The sequence below is a fragment of the Mangifera indica genome, chromosome 12 (assembly GCF_011075055.1).
Source record: "Mangifera indica cultivar Alphonso chromosome 12, CATAS_Mindica_2.1, whole genome shotgun sequence".
Classification (NCBI taxonomy): domain Eukaryota; kingdom Viridiplantae; phylum Streptophyta; class Magnoliopsida; order Sapindales; family Anacardiaceae; genus Mangifera; species Mangifera indica.
Window position 1 is genome coordinate 10,006,340 of NC_058148.1, and position 18,757 is coordinate 10,025,096.

Here is an 18,757-nt window from a genome sequence, read left to right on the forward strand (position 1 = left end):
TAGATCGTTTTCATTTTGTGTGTTGTCTCCACTCCCCCACCCAGCTAGAATATAATATAATGCCCAATAATTTCCACTAGAATATCATAGGTGGATTAGATTAGAGCAAAAGAACTGAGTTTGCCATGATGTCAGAAAGTCGACAAAATAATCTTGATGTCCTTTTACCTAACAATTTTGAATAATAAAAGTAAACCAGAATTTTCAATTTTCTGGTGGAAAATAGCCATTTGGCCTATTTAATATTCCGATTATTTATGAATAAATTTAAGATATGATTAATTTATTTAAAAAGCTCACATAAAATAAAATGTCATTATTCAAGTGTGAACTAGGTAAATTAGTCCTATGCAGTACAACTTTTTTAATAATTAAAATAGACGTGACATTATATTAAATATGTCCTTATTCTTTATATAAATGATCATGCTTTGACTTGTCTTCTTATTTATTCTTTTTTTTTTTTACGACATTATAATAACCGGTCAACATTTGTTAAGATTTTCATATTAGAATCTTGGTTAAAAAAAGGTGATCTAATTTATATTTATTTTATATTGAATTAATAAATTTAGTAGTGACACAAAATTGTTTGTTAATCTGATTTAATAAATCTATGTGTATAAATAATATATATAAATTTGTATATAAAAGATGATATATTATTATATAATTGAATAATTTTAAATTAAAAATAAAATAATATTTAATCGTATAAAAATATGTGATAGATATTTAATCGTATGACCAACGCCAGTGCCTCAAAAATCAAGATAATAAACAACCTTCCAAATTTATGAAAATTCAAACCGACTAAAGAAACACAATGATAAAACAAAAATGTTTGCGTGAACTCCCGTCCATCCCCATAGATTAATGCTTTTTTAATTAATTAATTGTTTAACTTGAATTATCACTAAAAGTTAGGGAAGATTGTCAAGCGGGTTTTGTAGGGTTGTAAACGAGTGGAGCCATTCATGAAGTGCTATTGGTTCAACTCATTTCGAGTCAAGGTTGGCTTGATTATTGTTAAACTAAGCTTGAGCTCGAGTTTGTTTTTGCTCGGTTCAGTAAACTTGTGACTCAATTTGAGTAAAACATAATAAAGTTTAAAAGTTTAAAATTTTATAATTATATTATTAAAATTTTACTCATTTTTCATTAATATATAAAAGGTTAATTGATAAATATTTAAGCTGCATGGTTTAACATAATTTTTTGAGTCAAAATCAAATCAATTATTTTTGTCTCAAACTTTGTAAATACCCGAACATATCAAGGTCAAGCCTAATATTACTCGGTTTGGCTCGATTGTAGCTCTAGTTTCAACAATCCTATTAAAGTGGGGACCAAAATCATAACCGAAACTTGTTGAGACAGGTTCCTATCCAATTGATTTCGATTCCTACCCAATTAAAAGAAAAGTTTTATTAATAATTTTTTCACACCCAATGTTTGCCCTAAAATCATTTTTTCATCTTTTAATAACATAAATAACATTTTTCCACCTAAAATCAATCTTTGTTAACAAAAAAAGAATTTTACTACAGTGATAGAAATTTAAATCATTATAATATCTTTAAATATTTTACTTTTTAACATTATCATATTATTAAGGATAATAAAACTAAGTACTCATTTTGAGTACACATTTGATATGTATCATCAAATGATTTAGTGATTTTAAATTAAAGATAAAGTAATACTTAATTGTAGGATAACATATCATAACTTATTTATATATTTAAAAGTGGATACGTAAAGTATTGTTCTATCAAGAAGGACAACTTGATTTTAAAAATCAAGTCCTTCTCCTATCTCATACGAGCAGAGGATTCTCTTACATATGTAGGTGCAGTAAATCTAGCCTTATAAAAGTATAGTATGGGCATATTGAATTATTATCAAAAACACATGTCAAGATACTGTACACATGTTAGGTGTAACAGAACCAACAAAAATAAGAGATGTACTTTTAATTTTTGGGGTTTAATGTTTAATAGTTTGTTTGATTAACTTTCCAATAATGGAAAGATAGTGGAGGGTTTTACTGTGGACAACATGACAAGGCAACGGTGTCAATTGTGTATTAATTCTTTCTATAATTGGATTGAATTAATGAGAAAGTTAGGAGAGAGTTAATTAGATAAATAAACAGATTTTAAACTTATTAATTAATTATGCATATTCTACTCTTACCCTTTTTTTAAGGTTAATATGTGTTTCATTTTTTTCTTGATTGATTACCATTAAACAGTTCTTTAATTGGAATCCATAATTGGTTAGGTCTCTCAAAATGTGAAGTTGAATAATATATATATTTTATTATTTTTCTGGATTTATTTATTATTATTAATACATCATATTGTTAAATTTATCTTTAATTTAAAATTATGTTATTATTTGTTTAATTATTAATTACTTGCAAGTATTTTTTATGTTTAATTATTTTTTAAAGACGGTATATAATTATTTTTTACTGGCAAAATTTCATGGGACCATCATTAGATAAGGGATGAAGACATACTCTCATTTTAAGATTTAATTTATTATCAAACTTTTATTATCTAAATTTTGAAATTTTAAATATTTACTTATTAATTGTTATTGTTACAAAAATTCATTAATATTAAGAATATAATTATTATTTAATAAATAATATTTAAAAAATAAAATTTTACCTTATTTTTTATTTTAATTTTGAAAACCGATCATTTTTTTATTTTAATTTTGAAAAATTATATTTTCTTCTCTAAGATTTCATTTCTTTCTTCAGTGACCATTCTTCAACGAGAAAGTCTTTAGCCTATCTTCTTTCTTTGTCGATGCTCTCTCCCATCTCTCAAAAATAGAATAATCAACATATTTAACTAAAGGCAAATCAGCACTTGATTGAAGATGACCTAACGAAATTGCTCTCCCTCATTTGGAGACGGTCCACTCTTTTTCATGAGACGTCATCTGCTCCTCTTCATCTGGAGTGCTTCACCAAGATGAAGACTAAGGGCACAATGAAGAGCACTTCGGATGGCCTTCGTCGTCTGCATATATATATATATATATATATATATATATATATATATATATATATATATAATTGAAATAGATAAATGGGCGGGGTACAAAGAAGTCATCTGTGCAGCAAAGTTTGAAGAGTCAAAACATGGGTTAACACGACAATGCACTAAAAGAATATCATAATACTTTTAACAATAGGAATATTATATCATATAGTTTTTCAAATATAAAATAATTATTATATGAAAATGGGCCATTGAAATAGCTCATAATAAGTGGACCGTACGATGTCACCATTGATTGTTAAGTGACTAATTTTTAAGAATTAAAAAAAATATTTATACAGGAGATAAAAAATAAAATTATAGTGGCCAAGATTTTGACTATGATTTATTTGTTTTTTCTCGTGGGTCGACAATCGTAATGGAATTTTGCATGTTCCATTTAATTTTCCTTAGCCCATCCCCACCATTTAGAAACACTTTGTTTCAAACAAGAACATAATGATCCATATATTCACATGTCAATTTTATATTCATATTTTATTTATTCAATATTTTATTTGTTATATCGTGAGTCATGCCCACATTATAGCTGGATTTTTTAATTGAGAGACTTCTAATTTCGTTTTATTGAGATTTTGATTGATTAATAAATATTAATAATATCTATAATTTGAATACACAGATGATATATTATTATATAATTGAGTATTACTTTATTTTATATTTAAAATCATTTAATCATATGATGATACATCATATGTATACTCAAATTATGTATTAAAAAGAAAAAAAAAAACTATGCTACTTAATACTATAACTAATCAAATTTGAACAATATTGTAATATTAATTCATGAGCAACATCTCGGAGATTTCATAGATTCAACTTGGCATTTGCCTCGAGGACCTCTCATTCTTATGAAAAGTCTATATTCATCAAACGTCATTGGAGAATATAATGCCGGTGTGTCCAATGTTACAAGTTCCTTCACTGGTTCAATCGGTATATCACTTTTCGGATTATAAAATAAAGCCAATGAAACTCGCTCTTCATTCGGATTTACGATCACTCTATGTTCCACACTCTTGTAATTTGCATTGCTTAGCACCTAATCAAAATCAAACATGACAAAATTTATTCAAGAAATATTTAGCCAATTAAGAGGAATAAATTATTATGCAAATTAAAACTTGGTTAGAATTTTTACGATGTCGGTGGCTTGCCATAAGAAAAAGAGAAAACAATGAAATAAAAATATTTTATTAAAAACAGGTTTTAAATGTGGGAAAAAGAGAAAATTAATACCACTCAATTGAATATCAAAGCTTTATCCTATAGAACAGTGATAATTATCCATGTGTAATATTAGAAAAATATTTATATTAAAATTCAAAATTGAAAAAGATTAGTCAAAATACTGATTAGAGAATTTGTCAATTATAATCATAATTTACAACTCAAAGGAAATGACCCCTCCACGTGCCGATCTAGCTATGGTTTTCTAATCCTGATCGACCAAATTTTTATATTTATGGATAAAATTTTTTACCTGAATTTGATCACCAATGTTGACGATGAAAGCATGTTTAGCCGGCTTCACAGTGATCCAATTATCTCCTTTTCGGACCTGAAGACCCGGAATTTGATCATCGGGCAACAGCATCGTCAACCCGCCAGGATCCGAATGAGACGATAGCCCGAGAGTCAAGTCGGGTTGTGGACACTTGGGATAAAAATTGACCCGTAAACAAGCGCCAATATTTTCCCCTCCAAATGCATTTTGAAGACGATCTTCTCTTAATCCAAGCTCTAATGAAAAAATCTTCATCAATCTCCCACATAATTCCGTCACATCCTTGCAGTACTCATCAATCACTTCCCTGTAAATATCATAATCCATCAAAATAGGCGGCAGATGGGACAAATAAACGACAAATTTGCATTTAAGTACCTGGTAGAGGGCGGATAGGCGGGCCATTTGTTGTAATCTTTTAAATTACAAGGTCGATAATGGAGAAAATAGTAATCACTCCAGTCAAGAACGGCTCCTTTGTCGACGCCCAAACGGCTGCCGTAGCCTTCGTAAGTATTAGGCGAATTTGCATAAGCTTGTTTAAGCTCCATCGGCGCATGAAAAAACTGGCGCCAAGTTTCGCGAGCTTGGTCCATCAGTTCAGGGCGGACGCCATGGTTCCGAATTTGGAAGAATCCCCATTCACGACAAGCCATGGAAACCTGAGAAATGATTTCGGCTCGAACGTTTTCATCGTCTTGAAACAAGCCGGCGAGATCAATGATTGGAATATTAACATTGTCGTCAATATTATTCTCTGAGGAAAACGATGGCCTCTCTGTTAAAGGCTTGACGTATCGCTCTGGAATTTTATTTAAGCCGCTTTCGGACAACGACTGAACTCGTACGATTGGCTCTGGCCAGTCGTGTAACTTGTTCATGATGATGTTGTTGTTGAGACGAAAGAGGATTGGATTCGAAGGTTGAATCTGTACGATGAAAAAGAAATAAGAAATTAAAAATATTAATATTAATATTGATCGAGAGAGAAAGAAAGAAAGAAAGAAAGAAAGAAAGAAGGAGAAAGATCAAAGAGACATGCGGTTCAAAGAAGAGCGTTGGCGAGTGGTAGTTAAAAGGAAGGAGAGTAGTGGGTAGACGAAATAGACATTAAAGAGAACGTGAAAATAATGCAGTATTTTAAGACGACTTGGACGTATGAAAGGCATTGCTCTTATTCCTTTATATAGCCAGGAATGGAAGACCGCTCCAAACCCGGATAGATCCAAGTTAAGTTTTGGAATTGTTTGAGTTTGATTAGTTTGAAAAAAGTTAAACCTAAATTTACACTGAATTTTAAACTTAATTTAATATTATAATCTCAAATAAAAAATAACTAAAAAATATTATTTTTATTTATTTATATAAAAAATTTATATATTTATGAAACTTTTGACGTTTGAGTTTAAAAAATCAAACTCATTTTTTACCTGTTCAAACCAAATTTATATCTGAGCTTAGCTTGCGCGACCCAAGTGGCGCAGTCTCTAATAAAATTTTAGTGGAGTGGGATTTACAGTAAAAGAGTCAATAAAAAATATTTAAATATAAGAGGGTCAGATAATTTTATATTATCTTTGTTAGAGTTTATAATTAATTTTTATATTTTATGATAAAAAATTCTAAGAAAGTTGGGGATTTATCTTTACATATTGGAATATTTCAATAATATTTATGTACAAAATTGCTATGCAAATTGTTTTGTACAAACTCACCGGTTTTAAATGGATTAAATCAACTTAAATTAAAAATAAATTTAATTAATTAATGAAAATTGCATATTTAGGGTTTAAATTAAATAAATTTAATTAATTAAATAAAATTATTTGCACTTTAGATAGATTTTTTTTTTCCAAATTTAAAATTAATTACAGATAAATTCTCTACTCATAATAATAAATAATGAAATTTTTATTGAATAAAATAAAATTATAAATTCAATCCTATGAAAGTTACATATATAGCCATTATAGTTATGCCTAATATATTTACTGTTCTTTAATTAAATTTACCCACCAAACCCATCATCACTTTCACATCATGCACAACAAATTTGAAATTTGATTTAGCTCTGTTAAGAACAAATTTACCCAAATGTAATATTTCATGTTATGAGAAACTCAAGCAATAAAATTACACATACATATTTTTAATATATAATTTAGGTATACAGATTATGTATCATCATATGATTTGATGATTTTAAATTAAAAATAAAGTAATACCAAAAAACGTGATGACATATCACCCATGCATGTACTGAAATTATGTATAACAAAATGTGTATACATAATATTGCTCAAAGAAAAGATGCACTACTCACTTCTTATGAGATTTAAGTCTCTAACTAACATAGCTATATTCGAAATAATAAAATTATACGTATTTACTTTGAATACATAAATTGTGTACACATATGTGTCATTATGTGATTGAGTGATTTTTAATTAAGAATAAAATAATATTTAATTATATAATAATATATATAAATGTATATTTAATACATAGATAAACGTGGTCAAAAGGATCATTCAAGCCTCCATATGTTTTAAAAAATTTATTCCAAAAATATGTTAAATACTTTTTCTCTACTCTTGACCATTTTTATTTCATTATGATTCTAATCTTCACCCTTTATTTTAATAGAATCAAAATTTTGATAAGATGATTATGGCATTCATCACACATTTTCTTTTTCTCATATTTTTCCCACTTCATTTATTATACATATCTAATTTTGAAAAAGGAAACAACTTTATTTCTTATCTTTTCTTTTCTTTTATTATATATGGTAATTTAATTGTACGAAAAAGATCATGAAAAAAGATTTTTTTTTTTTTTTTTTTTTAAAGTTAGCCTAACCAAAATTGTGTTTTTGGTTGGTCACATGGGTTTACAAATGGTTTGGTTTTCTTGAGCAAAATTACTAAGAGAAGAATGCAATTATTTTTTCTACATTGTTGCCTTTATACATTTTTTGCCTTCACTTTTTATCCCTCTAAATGAAGATAATGGAATGGGTTAAAAATTAGAAAGAAATGAATTATGGGTTGGCAAATACTAGATATGACAGTAAAATAATTGACCAGACTTTTCAATTGTTTGGATATTAATAGGCAGGCAAAAGACTTATTCTCACCGCAGATTTGGTCTATTATCAAATTCTTATTTATACAATTTTAAAATTTTAAATACTTATTTTTCTATTAAAATTCTCAAATTCAAACACTAGATATGAAAAAATAGTGATTTTACCTTAAATCCTAATAAAAAATTTTAATAAATTTTTGAAAATAGGTTAAACCTTGAATAAAAATAGGTTTTTTAGTCTTAATGGGGCACCTAAAGTAACAAACTATATCGCACTTCTCTTAAAATAAATGTTTATATATAATAACATATCTTCGTGTTTATTAAGGTTTGAAAGATCCATTTTATAAAATAACCTAGCACTATGTCTTGGAAATCATTTCAACCATTAACAAGTAATGGATGAGATGAGAGGTCTTCATTCTTAATTCCTTTCTTGAAGAATGATTTTCATTTAAGAATCAATTGGAAACAAATACATTAATTATATGATTAATAATTCAACCTCTTGATTAACCTTTGTAAACCCTGAATAAAATCTGATTAATTACACTGACCTTTTCCTTTGGCTTCACCATCACCTTCCATAGAGAGAAACAGAGAGAATAATTGCACAAAGTGAATAAATTTGATTGAATTAGTAAGATGAGCATGCGACTTGATACAAATCTGGAAAGCCAAATGGCATATTTTTCAGAATGGGCCCACGTTGTCTTTGCAATTTTGGTTTTAAATTGCGTCTGACTCAGTCAATCACTCAAAAGTCAGTTAGTTCTCTCCCGAATCTCCCCCATGTGAATTCCAGCAACCTTGACAAATAATTTTTCTCTTTTATATTTACTATTAATTCATATTTTATTTATTTATTTATTATTTTTTATGGTAAATATTTCAATCCCAATTAATTATCTAATATCACATCTTAATAGTAGTTTTCGTTATTTAATAATATTTTGAACAACACATGCTCATTTGTATAAAATAAAATTTATGGTGAGGTGTTATTTTATTTTTAAGGGAAAAAAACTATTTTTTCTCCAAGTTTTAACTCAATCTCAAACTCACATTCATAAGAGATGAAAAATTCAAACTCTCATACATAATTAAATTTCTGTTAATTTTTTCTATTAAAGAGAGGGGTAAAATAATTATTTTACTGTTTATATTAAAATGTTATAAAACTTATGACTTCTCCCCCAGGTTTTAGAAATTAATATTTCACCCTTATCTAAAGTTTTTAAACTTTGAAAAGTGATATTTTCACCCACAAACCTAGGGTTTCCATATTTTTCAAACTCAGTCACCCCTCATAATTTTCAAAAATAACATTTTTACCTTCACTTTTCAACTTTATCTTCTGGTGTCATCTCTGACCCCCTTCTTCTCTTGGAGCGACAACGATGGTGTGACAAAGAGACGGAGATCTTTTTGTCGCACCACCCAGAAGATGAAGGACAATGCTTCGTCGTTTGTTACATCGTCCAGATGCGACGACGAAGGACAATGAAGTGTCGTCCTTCATCTATTCTTCCAGATCTAGACAATGTTTCGTTGTCAATATCTGGACGATGAAAGGTCATCCTTTGTAGCCAAAGATGAGAGATCGGTGGAAAGCGTCGTTGTCAGTGATGGTCGAAGAAGGAAGCAAATCTAGGGGTGAAATCTAAACTTTTCAAACTTTGAAGATAGGTTGAAGTGTTAGTTTTTAAAATTTGGAGGGGGTGAAATGATAAAAATTTTAAAGTTTATAGGTAAAATGATGATTTTACCCCTGTCTCTAACTAAAAATTTGGACGACAATTTGGTTATGGGTGAGAGTTTGGGTTTTCATCTCCCGTTGGTGTGAATTTAATATTCGGCTAAAACTTGAGTCAGAAATAGTTTTTTTTTCTTATTTTTAATTTAAAATTATTTAATTATATAATAATATATTATTTATATATTCAAATTATGTATAAAAAATTACATATATAAAATTTTATTATAAAAAAAAATCTATTCAACGAAACCTCAAAATCAACTTAATCAAATGTAATAATATTTCATTTTAATGTCTATAAATTAAACTGATGGAGGGGTGTCATGTCATGAGATTTCCCAAACATAAAATTTCCCTAACTTGTTTAGCACGAGTTTTGACTAATTGGAGCAGCTCCAATTCATCATATATAGATTTATCGATTCTATAATAAATATGGGAGATTTTACATTAAGCTTAAATGGGGATTATAGTTAATAAATTATTCATTTTCATCTTTTATTGCTTAGAATATAGAGACTCATATGAGTTTGTATTGAAAATAGTTAGGAGAAACCATAAATGTAAGGTTTGAAGCTTTTCACTTGTAATAATTTTTTTTTCTTTTTGCAAAAATGAATGAAATGATTTTGCTTTTGTTGAGTTTTTGTGAATGATTTTATGATTAAATGTGATTAAAATTAATTAATAGTGAAGTTGGGAATGAAAATCATGATTTTTTGATTGAATTTTCCACGTGTGATTTGCTCCCACCATGGTATGGTGGCAGACAACAAATTTCGTGTTGTACATTTTGAAAAGGATTTGGGATCCCCACGTAGACAATTTCGTGCCTGTCTATGAGGCTGTGGTTTTTTTTGATACAACTAATTATCCAAAGGGATCAAGATCCCTTGGTCTTTATCATTGGGGTGACAATTACGGTATTCATTCAAGTATTGAAAACCATATGTTGAAAGGTGACACCATTATGATCTGAGTCAGCTTACAATAGGGTATTAGCCACATACCGAATGCAAATTGCACATTTTTTATTAGCATCGTGATGTAAATTGACACATACAATGGAATGATATGTGAGGAAAGAGAAAGATATACTCAGGGTTGAAGAACCTCTTCAGTCCAAAAATTGGAATTGTGTTACAAGAGAACACTTTTACAATGTAAGATTGTCTTTCTTATCATTTTTACAAAGACTCTGGGAAAAGATGTTTAACCTAAGATTAACAAGTCATAGATGAAACTTATTTGATCATAAATGTTGCTAGCTATATGCCTTGCATAGATTTTTTTTCATCTCCTCTATCTCACTCTCCTTTGACAAATCCTTTTTATTTTTAGGATAGAAAATGAACATTATAATCTTTTTGATTATATTTTAAAGTTACATTTTAAAAAATAATTTTCTATTACGTTACATAAGAATAAGATATCAATCATGCTTCATTATAATATGAAGTTATTATTTTTAATCACAAGCAAGAAATATGAATGGAAAACACGTTGGTAGATGGCTCCTTAGAGCAAAAAATGTCTATTTGCATATTGATTTATTAGTTATTATTCATATAGTTAGTTACGTCTGAGTGCCCTTTCGTAAATTTTATCAAAAAGGAGATTTTTGGGTAATTATTTGATATAGTTTTATTGATTATATGTGTGATAATTTTTATATTTTTTAGATAAACTTATCGAACATATTTTTATTGTTCACATTTTTTAATATTATTTTCAAGCAAAAAGTACTAAACACGTTTTAATTGTTTTTGTTTTTGCAAACATTTAATATTTGGTTGTTAAAATGTAATGAATTATAGGCTTAACATCAAATCTCTTCATTGATTTATAGAAAATTAAGTTTTGGACCAAAACTACTTTACACAAAAGCAAGCATTTTTGTCACAAAGTTGAAGCATAAATTTAACACTATAATTTCAAAAATATATTTGTTGTAATTCCCACATCTATGAACAAGGGATTGTTAAGTGTTCCCACTTTTAAGTACACAGATATATATATACATGATGTATCATTATGTGATTAAATATTATTTTATTTTTAATTTAAAAATATTTAATTATTTAATAATACATATTATATATATACTTAAAATAGATTAATATAGTTTTATTATAAGATGAAGCCCACAAATTTGGTACAAATTATATTGTTTGCAACTTAATATCAACAACCCCACAATTTATCCTTGAACCCAGAGAATTTCCCCAAGCCTGAAAATCTTTCAACTTTCATGGGCTTTCCAGCCGGACCTTCATTGAAATGGGATCTCATGGTAAGCCCATTAATATTCTCTAGCCGGAAACTGGAGCATGACCCTGCCTTACATTGGAATCCGGCCTATTGTGGTTCAAATTTGGGCTCAAATTGTGACTATATTATCTTGACACCCATCAACTCGTCGCGAACCTGCAAAATATAAAAAATAAAAAATATATATAAATAAATTATATAAATTTATTTATATAAATTAAAATAATAATTTATGATATAATGATAAATTTTTAATTTTTAATTTATTTTAAAATTATTTAATTAGATATTATCATATTAATTTATATAGATAAATTTATCTAAAATTTCTATTATTACAGAATCTTTGAAAGAAATCACATCGTCTTGATTCAGCCCCCGGAACTTAAATTACAAAAATAGCTTCATGCAAAGCAAGTGCCATGAGAACTGGGAGCCAACATTATCCACTTTATTATATTTCAATTAAAACACGTAGATTTGAAAGGTTTTAAAAACTTGAAGTTCCAAAAATCTCCTGAATTTTATAAATATGATCATTTTTTAAAATTAAAATTCTTCCTTATAAAATATCAAATGTATGATAAATTTTAAAATCAAGCTTAAATCCTCCCTAATCATAGATATATAGAATAATTGATTCAGTAGTCTCTTAGGCCTTGTCAGACTGTCAGTATGTAACGTTTTAGTTGGGGACTAAATATTGTATTGTAAAAACATTATTTAAGTCTGCGGCATTAAATCTAAGTTTGGGGACAAAAGTGATAGTATCCCTCCACAGTGGGAGGCTGAGTCAGACTCAGGCATATCCTGTCACCCACCAAAATGGAGAGAACGCGTTAAGCGTCTTGACTCGTTTACAGCTTGGAATCTGTCACACGGCCCATTCACTTTCTCCCCCACGCCCACTCCCACTCCCACCCTATAACACTCGCCCCATTTTTTTAAAATTCACTAACTCTATGTTTTTTGGTCTTTTAATAATAAGGAATCTGAAACTAATTATTTTAAATAGGTAAAACTCTTGATTAATCCCATAATTTTATATAAAATAAATTTTAATTTTAATTTTAATATAATAAGTGCGGATCTCAAATTAAACTCTCTTGAAACTTTTTAAAATTCTATATTTAACTATTTAAATTACTTTTTAAAAGTTGTTTTTATTATATTTTTTAAATCAACCTGTTTTTTTCTTTTTTAATTACAAGTTTAAAAGGGTTAAGAGTTATATTATACATTTCAGATTTTTTTTTTTAAATTTTCAAGATATATTAGAAAAGCAAATAAATAATGAATTTATATGATAATATTATAGCGTAATTTTGTAATATGATTGAAGAGCTAAGGCATCTATAACTTTATTATAAATTATAATACCATATAAATGAGAAATAAAAAAATTAATAAAAAAATTACTTAGATTGAGCACATTATATTATACTAAAATGAACAAAATCATACCAAAAAATTATAGGATTTAATATAATAAAAATTTTCAAAAATAATAAAAATATGTATATATATATTTTATATATAATTTAAATATATAAATGATGTATCTTTATATAATTAAATAATTTTAAATTAAAATAAAATAATATATTATTTATGTATTTAAATTATATAAAAAATATATATCCACTATATTATAAAATAAAATAAAAAACAGATATGATGCGAGAGTAAAAGACAGACAGCAAAGCGCGCGTGTGGTGAAAGGTAATGTCACAGCACACGTGTCTGACAAACCAAAAAGCCAGTTGGCGATCTGAAATGAAATTAAAAAAGTTTCATTTGGATTTCATTTTAATCTGAGTATCTTTCTAGTGAAGCAACCAACTATGAACTAACCAAGCCTGTTGTAGCACTGGCCCACCCTTTGAAGTGCTGACTTTGACCGAAGGGGGAAACACAGACGAGGAAGAAAAGTCTCACCTTTCCTCTCTCCTTCTTCTCTTCAAAGAAACACATAAAGCCCCTTCTCCAGCTTCTTCCATTAGCAACTCATTCCTCGGCAGAGTTCTCTTCTTCCTACTTCACACTCTAAACTATAGCGAAAACCTCTTCTTCTCATTTACTAGAAGTCACAAGTCTTCATAGGTATGTTTCTGTTTGGTCAATTTCAAACAAAGCTTTTAGCTTTTGATTTCTTCAAACTCTTTAAGTTTTGGTTTCTGGGTTCTTTCTTTGGTGGGTTTTTTTAGTTGAATTTTTAATTTTAATATTTGGGGTGGCTTCTGTTGACGGATTCTTCGATGGCTCTAGTTTTTTTTTTTTTTTGGTACTTTCTTTCTTTAGAATTTAGAGAGGAATTAGTCTTTCGAGACCAAGTCCATGGGTTGGAGCATGACTAATATTTAATGATTGCTTGATTTTTATACTATCTTAATCTATGAGATAATTGAGGTATATAAACTGATTTAGAAAAAGGTTTGGATTTATGATATAAAGAGACTCGGTTTGTGATAAGTCAAACTGTCCAAGTAATACATCAGGTTTTTTCCTCGAACTTTCTCAGCAACCAAACAGAACTGCGTGTATTGCATAAATCTATATTTTACTATGCTTTTAGGTTTCTTTTTAATTTTTTTGGTTTAAAATTATTTTGCAGGACTTGGGTACGTGCGGTGGTTCTAACTGTAAGCTTTGCTCCTCAAATTTTCTCATGGAGGGTGAATTACGCAAGCAAAAGGATGTTGACTTGTACACCAAGTCCTCACTTTTGCTCGAATTGTCAGCTTCTGATGATCTTGCTGCCTTCAAAAGTGAAATTGAAGTGAGATGTTCTGATGTTGATGAGGCGGGTTTCTGGTATGTTAGAAACATTGGGTCGAAAAAGATGGGGTTTGAAGAGAGGACCCCGCTTATGATTGCTGCCATGTTCGGAAGTCTTGAGGTTTTGAAGTATATCATCGGAACTGGCAAGGTTAATGTTAAAAGAGCCTGTGGTTCTGATGGAAGCACTGCCCTTCACTGTGCTGTCGCTGGTGGTGCCAACACCGTGGTTGAGATTGTTAAGCTTTTGCTTGATGCCTCTGCTGATGCTAATTGTGTTGATGTTAGTGGGAATAAACCAATAGATTTTGTTGCTTTAGCTATGAAGTCATTGCACAATTCAAGAAGAAGGGCAGTAGAGTTATTGTTGAAAGGTGATCAAACTGTTTTTCAAGAGGAAGAGTTGGAAAAGATCACAATGCCGCAATTATCCAAAGAAGGAGCTGAGAAGAAAGAGTATCCTATTGATACATCTTTGCCTGATATAAATAATGGTATTTATGGAACTGATGAGTTTAGAATGTATATTTTTAAGGTGAAGCCTTGCTCAAGGGCTTATTCACATGATTGGACAGAGTGCCCGTTTGTTCATCCAGGTGAGAATGCAAGGAGAAGAGACCCTAAGAAGTACTCTTATAGCTGTGTCCCTTGCCCTGAGTTCCGCAAGGGATCGTGCCCAAAGGCAGATGGTTGTGAGTATGCACATGGTGTTTTTGAGTCCTGGCTACATCCTGCCCAGTACAGAACCCGGCTTTGCAAGGATGAGATTGGGTGCAACCGCAAAGTTTGTTTCTTTGCACACAAGCCGGAAGAATTGCGCCCTTTATATGCATCCACTGGTTCAGCTATGCCTTCTCCAACCTCTATTTCTGTCAGTGCAGTTGACATGGCAGCTATGAGTCCATTGTCACTTGGTTCCACATCTCTGTCATTGCCTGCAAGTTCGACTCCTCCAATGTCTCCGTTGGCCACTTGTTTGTCTCCCAAGAGTGGAAATTTGTGGCAGAACAAAGTTAATCTCACCCCACCTGCCTTGCAGTTGCCTGGTAGCCGGCTGAAGACTGCTTTTAGTGCAAGGGATTTTGACTTGGAAATGGAATTGCTTGGGCTAGAGAACCATGTCAGCAATTTGTGGCAACAACAATTAGGGGAGGAGATATCGAGTCTCTCCTCACCATCTTGTTGGAGCAAGGAATACACTAGGATTGGAGATTTGAAGCGTAACCTTGATGATTCTTTTGAATCTCTTGATCCTTTGCAGGGAGTTTCAACCCAGTTACAGTCACCAACTGAACTTCAAATTCGCCAAAACATGAGCCAACTTCGTGCAAGCTATCCAGCTACTACCCTCTCATCTTCTCCAGTGAGGAAACCCTCAACATTTGGGTATGATTCATCTGTAATGAATTCAAGGTCTTCTGCCTTCAGAAACCGAAGTCACAGCTTTGTTGACCGTGGAGCAGTGACCAGTCGTGCTGGCCTTACAGCCCCTTCTAACCCTGCATCTATGAGGATGTCCAATCTATCAGATTGGGGCTCTCCTGATGGGAAATTGGATTGGGGAATTCCAGGAGATGAGCTGAGCAAGCTCAAGAAGTCCGCATCATTTGGGTTTCGTAACAACAATCTAACAACAGTATCTGCAACTGCAGCGACAGGCTCAATGCCATCATCAAATGTTGACGAGCCTGATGTATCTTGGGTTAATTCCCTGGTGAGAGATGTTCCTCCTGCAGGAACCGGAGTGTTTGGCACCCAGAGGCAGCAACATAATTCATGGGTGGAACAATTGTACATAGAACAGGAGCAGACGGTGGCATAATGAACATAAATTTGCTCCTACTTTATTTCTAACTAAATTGATATTCTTTCGTATTCTTATTTGTATTCCTCGATCGTTGTTGTGGTTTAGGAAGAATGACAATGAATGAGCCACTGCTCATATCATTCGTGGGTTAGTCCAGAGACTAGGCAAGATCCAAAAAGAAAAACAAAAATTTGTTATTTTTTTTTTTATATTATTAATTTCTCATTCCTCAGGAAGATTGATTTGTATGTTTACTGTCATCTTACAGAACTATATTAATCTCCTTTCCATACTTCTCTCAGTTCTCTTGAATCTGATCTTCGATATCTTTGTTCTGAGACATCTCCCACCAGAGAAATGGCCAAATGGGTGTTTTACTTGATAGAAATCCTTCTATACAAAGTGAATATCATCAATTTAAGTCAATCAACAATCATTTTGAGTCCAAATTTTGTCTGCTGGAGACCAAGAATCAACAAAAGATTTGCATAAATAGAGTTGGATATATCTGAGGCGATTAGCTGGATCCTTTAATTTGAAAAGAAAGTGGGCAATTATAGTTGTTGAAAATAATGCAATTGCTGATAAAGTTGTGCTCATGGAAAGCCGAATGCTATGGATTTTCCTAGAATTTGAGATGAGAAAACTGGAAAATTTTCCAAGATGACAGCGTGGGGTCTTGTCCTTTATCTGTTTTCGGGATTTTCCTCATATCGCAGAATGGGAAAAGTCCTGTGGGTAAGCATGAGTTTCTGTTTGTAACTGGCCGCCCACGAGACGAATTTGCCAAATTCTGAGCCATATATTGTAAATAATCTAGGCCGAAACACTTCTTCCCACCCAAGGTTTAAACACATGAATTAATTTTAAAAATTTAAAATTTATTCTTATACTAAATTTTATTAAAATTAAGAATAAAAATATTATTTAGATAAATATATTTTAAAAACTAAAAATTTATCATTTTTTTTATTCAAAATTTGAAAAATGATTATTTTTTTGTAAGATTATTTCTTCTTTTTTAATGACCATTTCTACTCTAACTAACGATTGATCTTTCCAGATCTCTTCTCTCATTGAAACCCAACAAATGACGTCTATTTTTGTTAGAGAAAGACTGGTTAAAGATTGATACTTTCAAATGTTAGTTATTATTCTTAATTAAATAATATTTTTATTTTTAATATTAATAGTGAATTTTAATATAAAGGTGAGTATTTAAAATTTTAAAAATTAATGAATATGAATTTGATAATTCAACAAATCTTGGGTGGGAGTAAGTCTGTGGGCCAAAAGTCTACATTACAACCACAAAGGTTGTTTCATGAATGTTGCCACTCAAGGAGCATCATAATTAATATGACTAAATTCTTGTTAATATTTATTAAAAGATTCATAAGGACCATTATGTTGGAGTATATAAAAATAAGTTGATAATTTATCTTTTATTATTAATATTATATAAGAAATAATATAATTATAATATAATTATTATATTTATTTTTGATATTAAAATTTAATTAATGTAATTTTGATTTTATTATAATTATATTTTTATTATTATTTATGATATAATATTTTTATTTTCAATTAAGAATAATATTATATACTCAAATTATATATAAAAAATATATATGTATAGTTTTATTATCCAATTAATATAATAATTAACAGGTAAAACATCCAAAAATAATTATAACAAAAAAAAAATTCAAATAAAATAATATTTTAATATTTTTTATTATATTTAAATAAATATTATAATTATTTATATATATTATTTTTATTATTTTTTAAAGATTTAATTTTACACGCAACTTACATCACTGTATTATTTCAATCTGGTCAAGTCAAAAGTATGTGGCATTCAAACTACTCATGAATCATGACTCTGAATTATTTATATAAAGTAATTTGACTAAAGCAACATTTGATATTACAATCTATGAATTATGAGTCCTCCCTCATATTATAATTTATGAATAATTACTTGATTAATCACATAGGAAATGATTGGGAAAGAAAGAGAGTGCAGAGTCAGTCAACAAAATTGACCACCTATATTGAACAAAATGAACCCCAATTGAATTTTATTCTAATGAAATTGCCAAAAGTAATAAAGAAATCCCTCGAAAAACGTCGAATAATTGAATTTGAGATTACAATTTTTGACACAATTTGTTAATTTGATATGATATGATTTAAAAAATATTATATTAGGTTTGAATTTTTTGATATGAAATTTATTTCGAATCAACCTAATAAGACTCAAAATTAAATTAGATAGTATTAGAGTTTAACAAAAATAATTTGATACGATCCAAATAAATTCGAATATTTTGAAAAAATGTTAATTTAATAAAATTTATTAAGAAAAAATTATAAAAATGTTAAAAGACAATATCAATAACAGTTGAAATATTTATAGTGTATATAATTATATTTTTATAGTAAGA

The 18,757-nt window shown here is 29.4% G+C and overlaps 2 protein-coding genes across 3 annotated transcripts; one reads left to right on the plus strand and one right to left on the minus strand.

The window, feature by feature from the left end:
• Positions 1 to 3,841: 3,841 nt before the first annotated feature.
• Positions 3,842 to 5,754, minus strand: LOC123192875 (jasmonate-induced oxygenase 3). Of its 2 annotated transcripts, none has more exons than XM_044605566.1 (4): positions 5,635 to 5,754; positions 4,975 to 5,525; positions 4,573 to 4,903; positions 3,842 to 4,131 (listed from the first exon to the last, which is right to left on the minus strand). In XM_044605566.1, the coding sequence occupies exons 2-4, from the start codon at positions 5,475 to 5,477 to the stop codon at positions 3,874 to 3,876; spliced, it is 1,092 nt and encodes a 363-aa protein (XP_044461501.1). In that variant the 5' UTR covers positions 5,478 to 5,525; positions 5,635 to 5,754; the 3' UTR covers positions 3,842 to 3,873. The 2 variants fall into 2 exon arrangements, with proteins under 2 accessions (XP_044461501.1, XP_044461500.1); XM_044605565.1 differs by having other exon boundaries at positions 5,639 to 5,748.
• A 7,865-nt stretch (positions 5,755 to 13,619) lies between these two features.
• Positions 13,620 to 16,593, plus strand: LOC123193191 (zinc finger CCCH domain-containing protein 29-like). The gene is made up of 2 exons (XM_044606001.1): positions 13,620 to 13,819; positions 14,331 to 16,593. Exon 2 carries the CDS (start codon positions 14,385 to 14,387, stop codon positions 16,314 to 16,316), a length of 1,932 nt encoding a protein of 643 aa, XP_044461936.1. The 5' UTR covers positions 13,620 to 13,819; positions 14,331 to 14,384; the 3' UTR covers positions 16,317 to 16,593.
• Positions 16,594 to 18,757: the final 2,164 nt, after the last annotated feature.

Coding starts and splice junctions, on each gene's coding strand:
- LOC123192875 (XM_044605566.1), bottom strand. CDS start 5,477: ATGAACAAGTTACACGACTGGCCAGAGCCAATCGTACGAGTTCAGTCG. Junction 4,904..4,974: donor GCCTATCCGCCCTCTACCAG/GTACTTAAATGC, acceptor TGATATTTACAG/GGAAGTGATTGATGAGTACT. Junction 4,132..4,572: donor ACATTGGTGATCAAATTCAG/GTAAAAAATTTT, acceptor GATTTTGATTAG/GTGCTAAGCAATGCAAATTA.
- LOC123193191 (XM_044606001.1), top strand. CDS start 14,385: ATGGAGGGTGAATTACGCAAGCAAAAGGATGTTGACTTGTACACCAAG.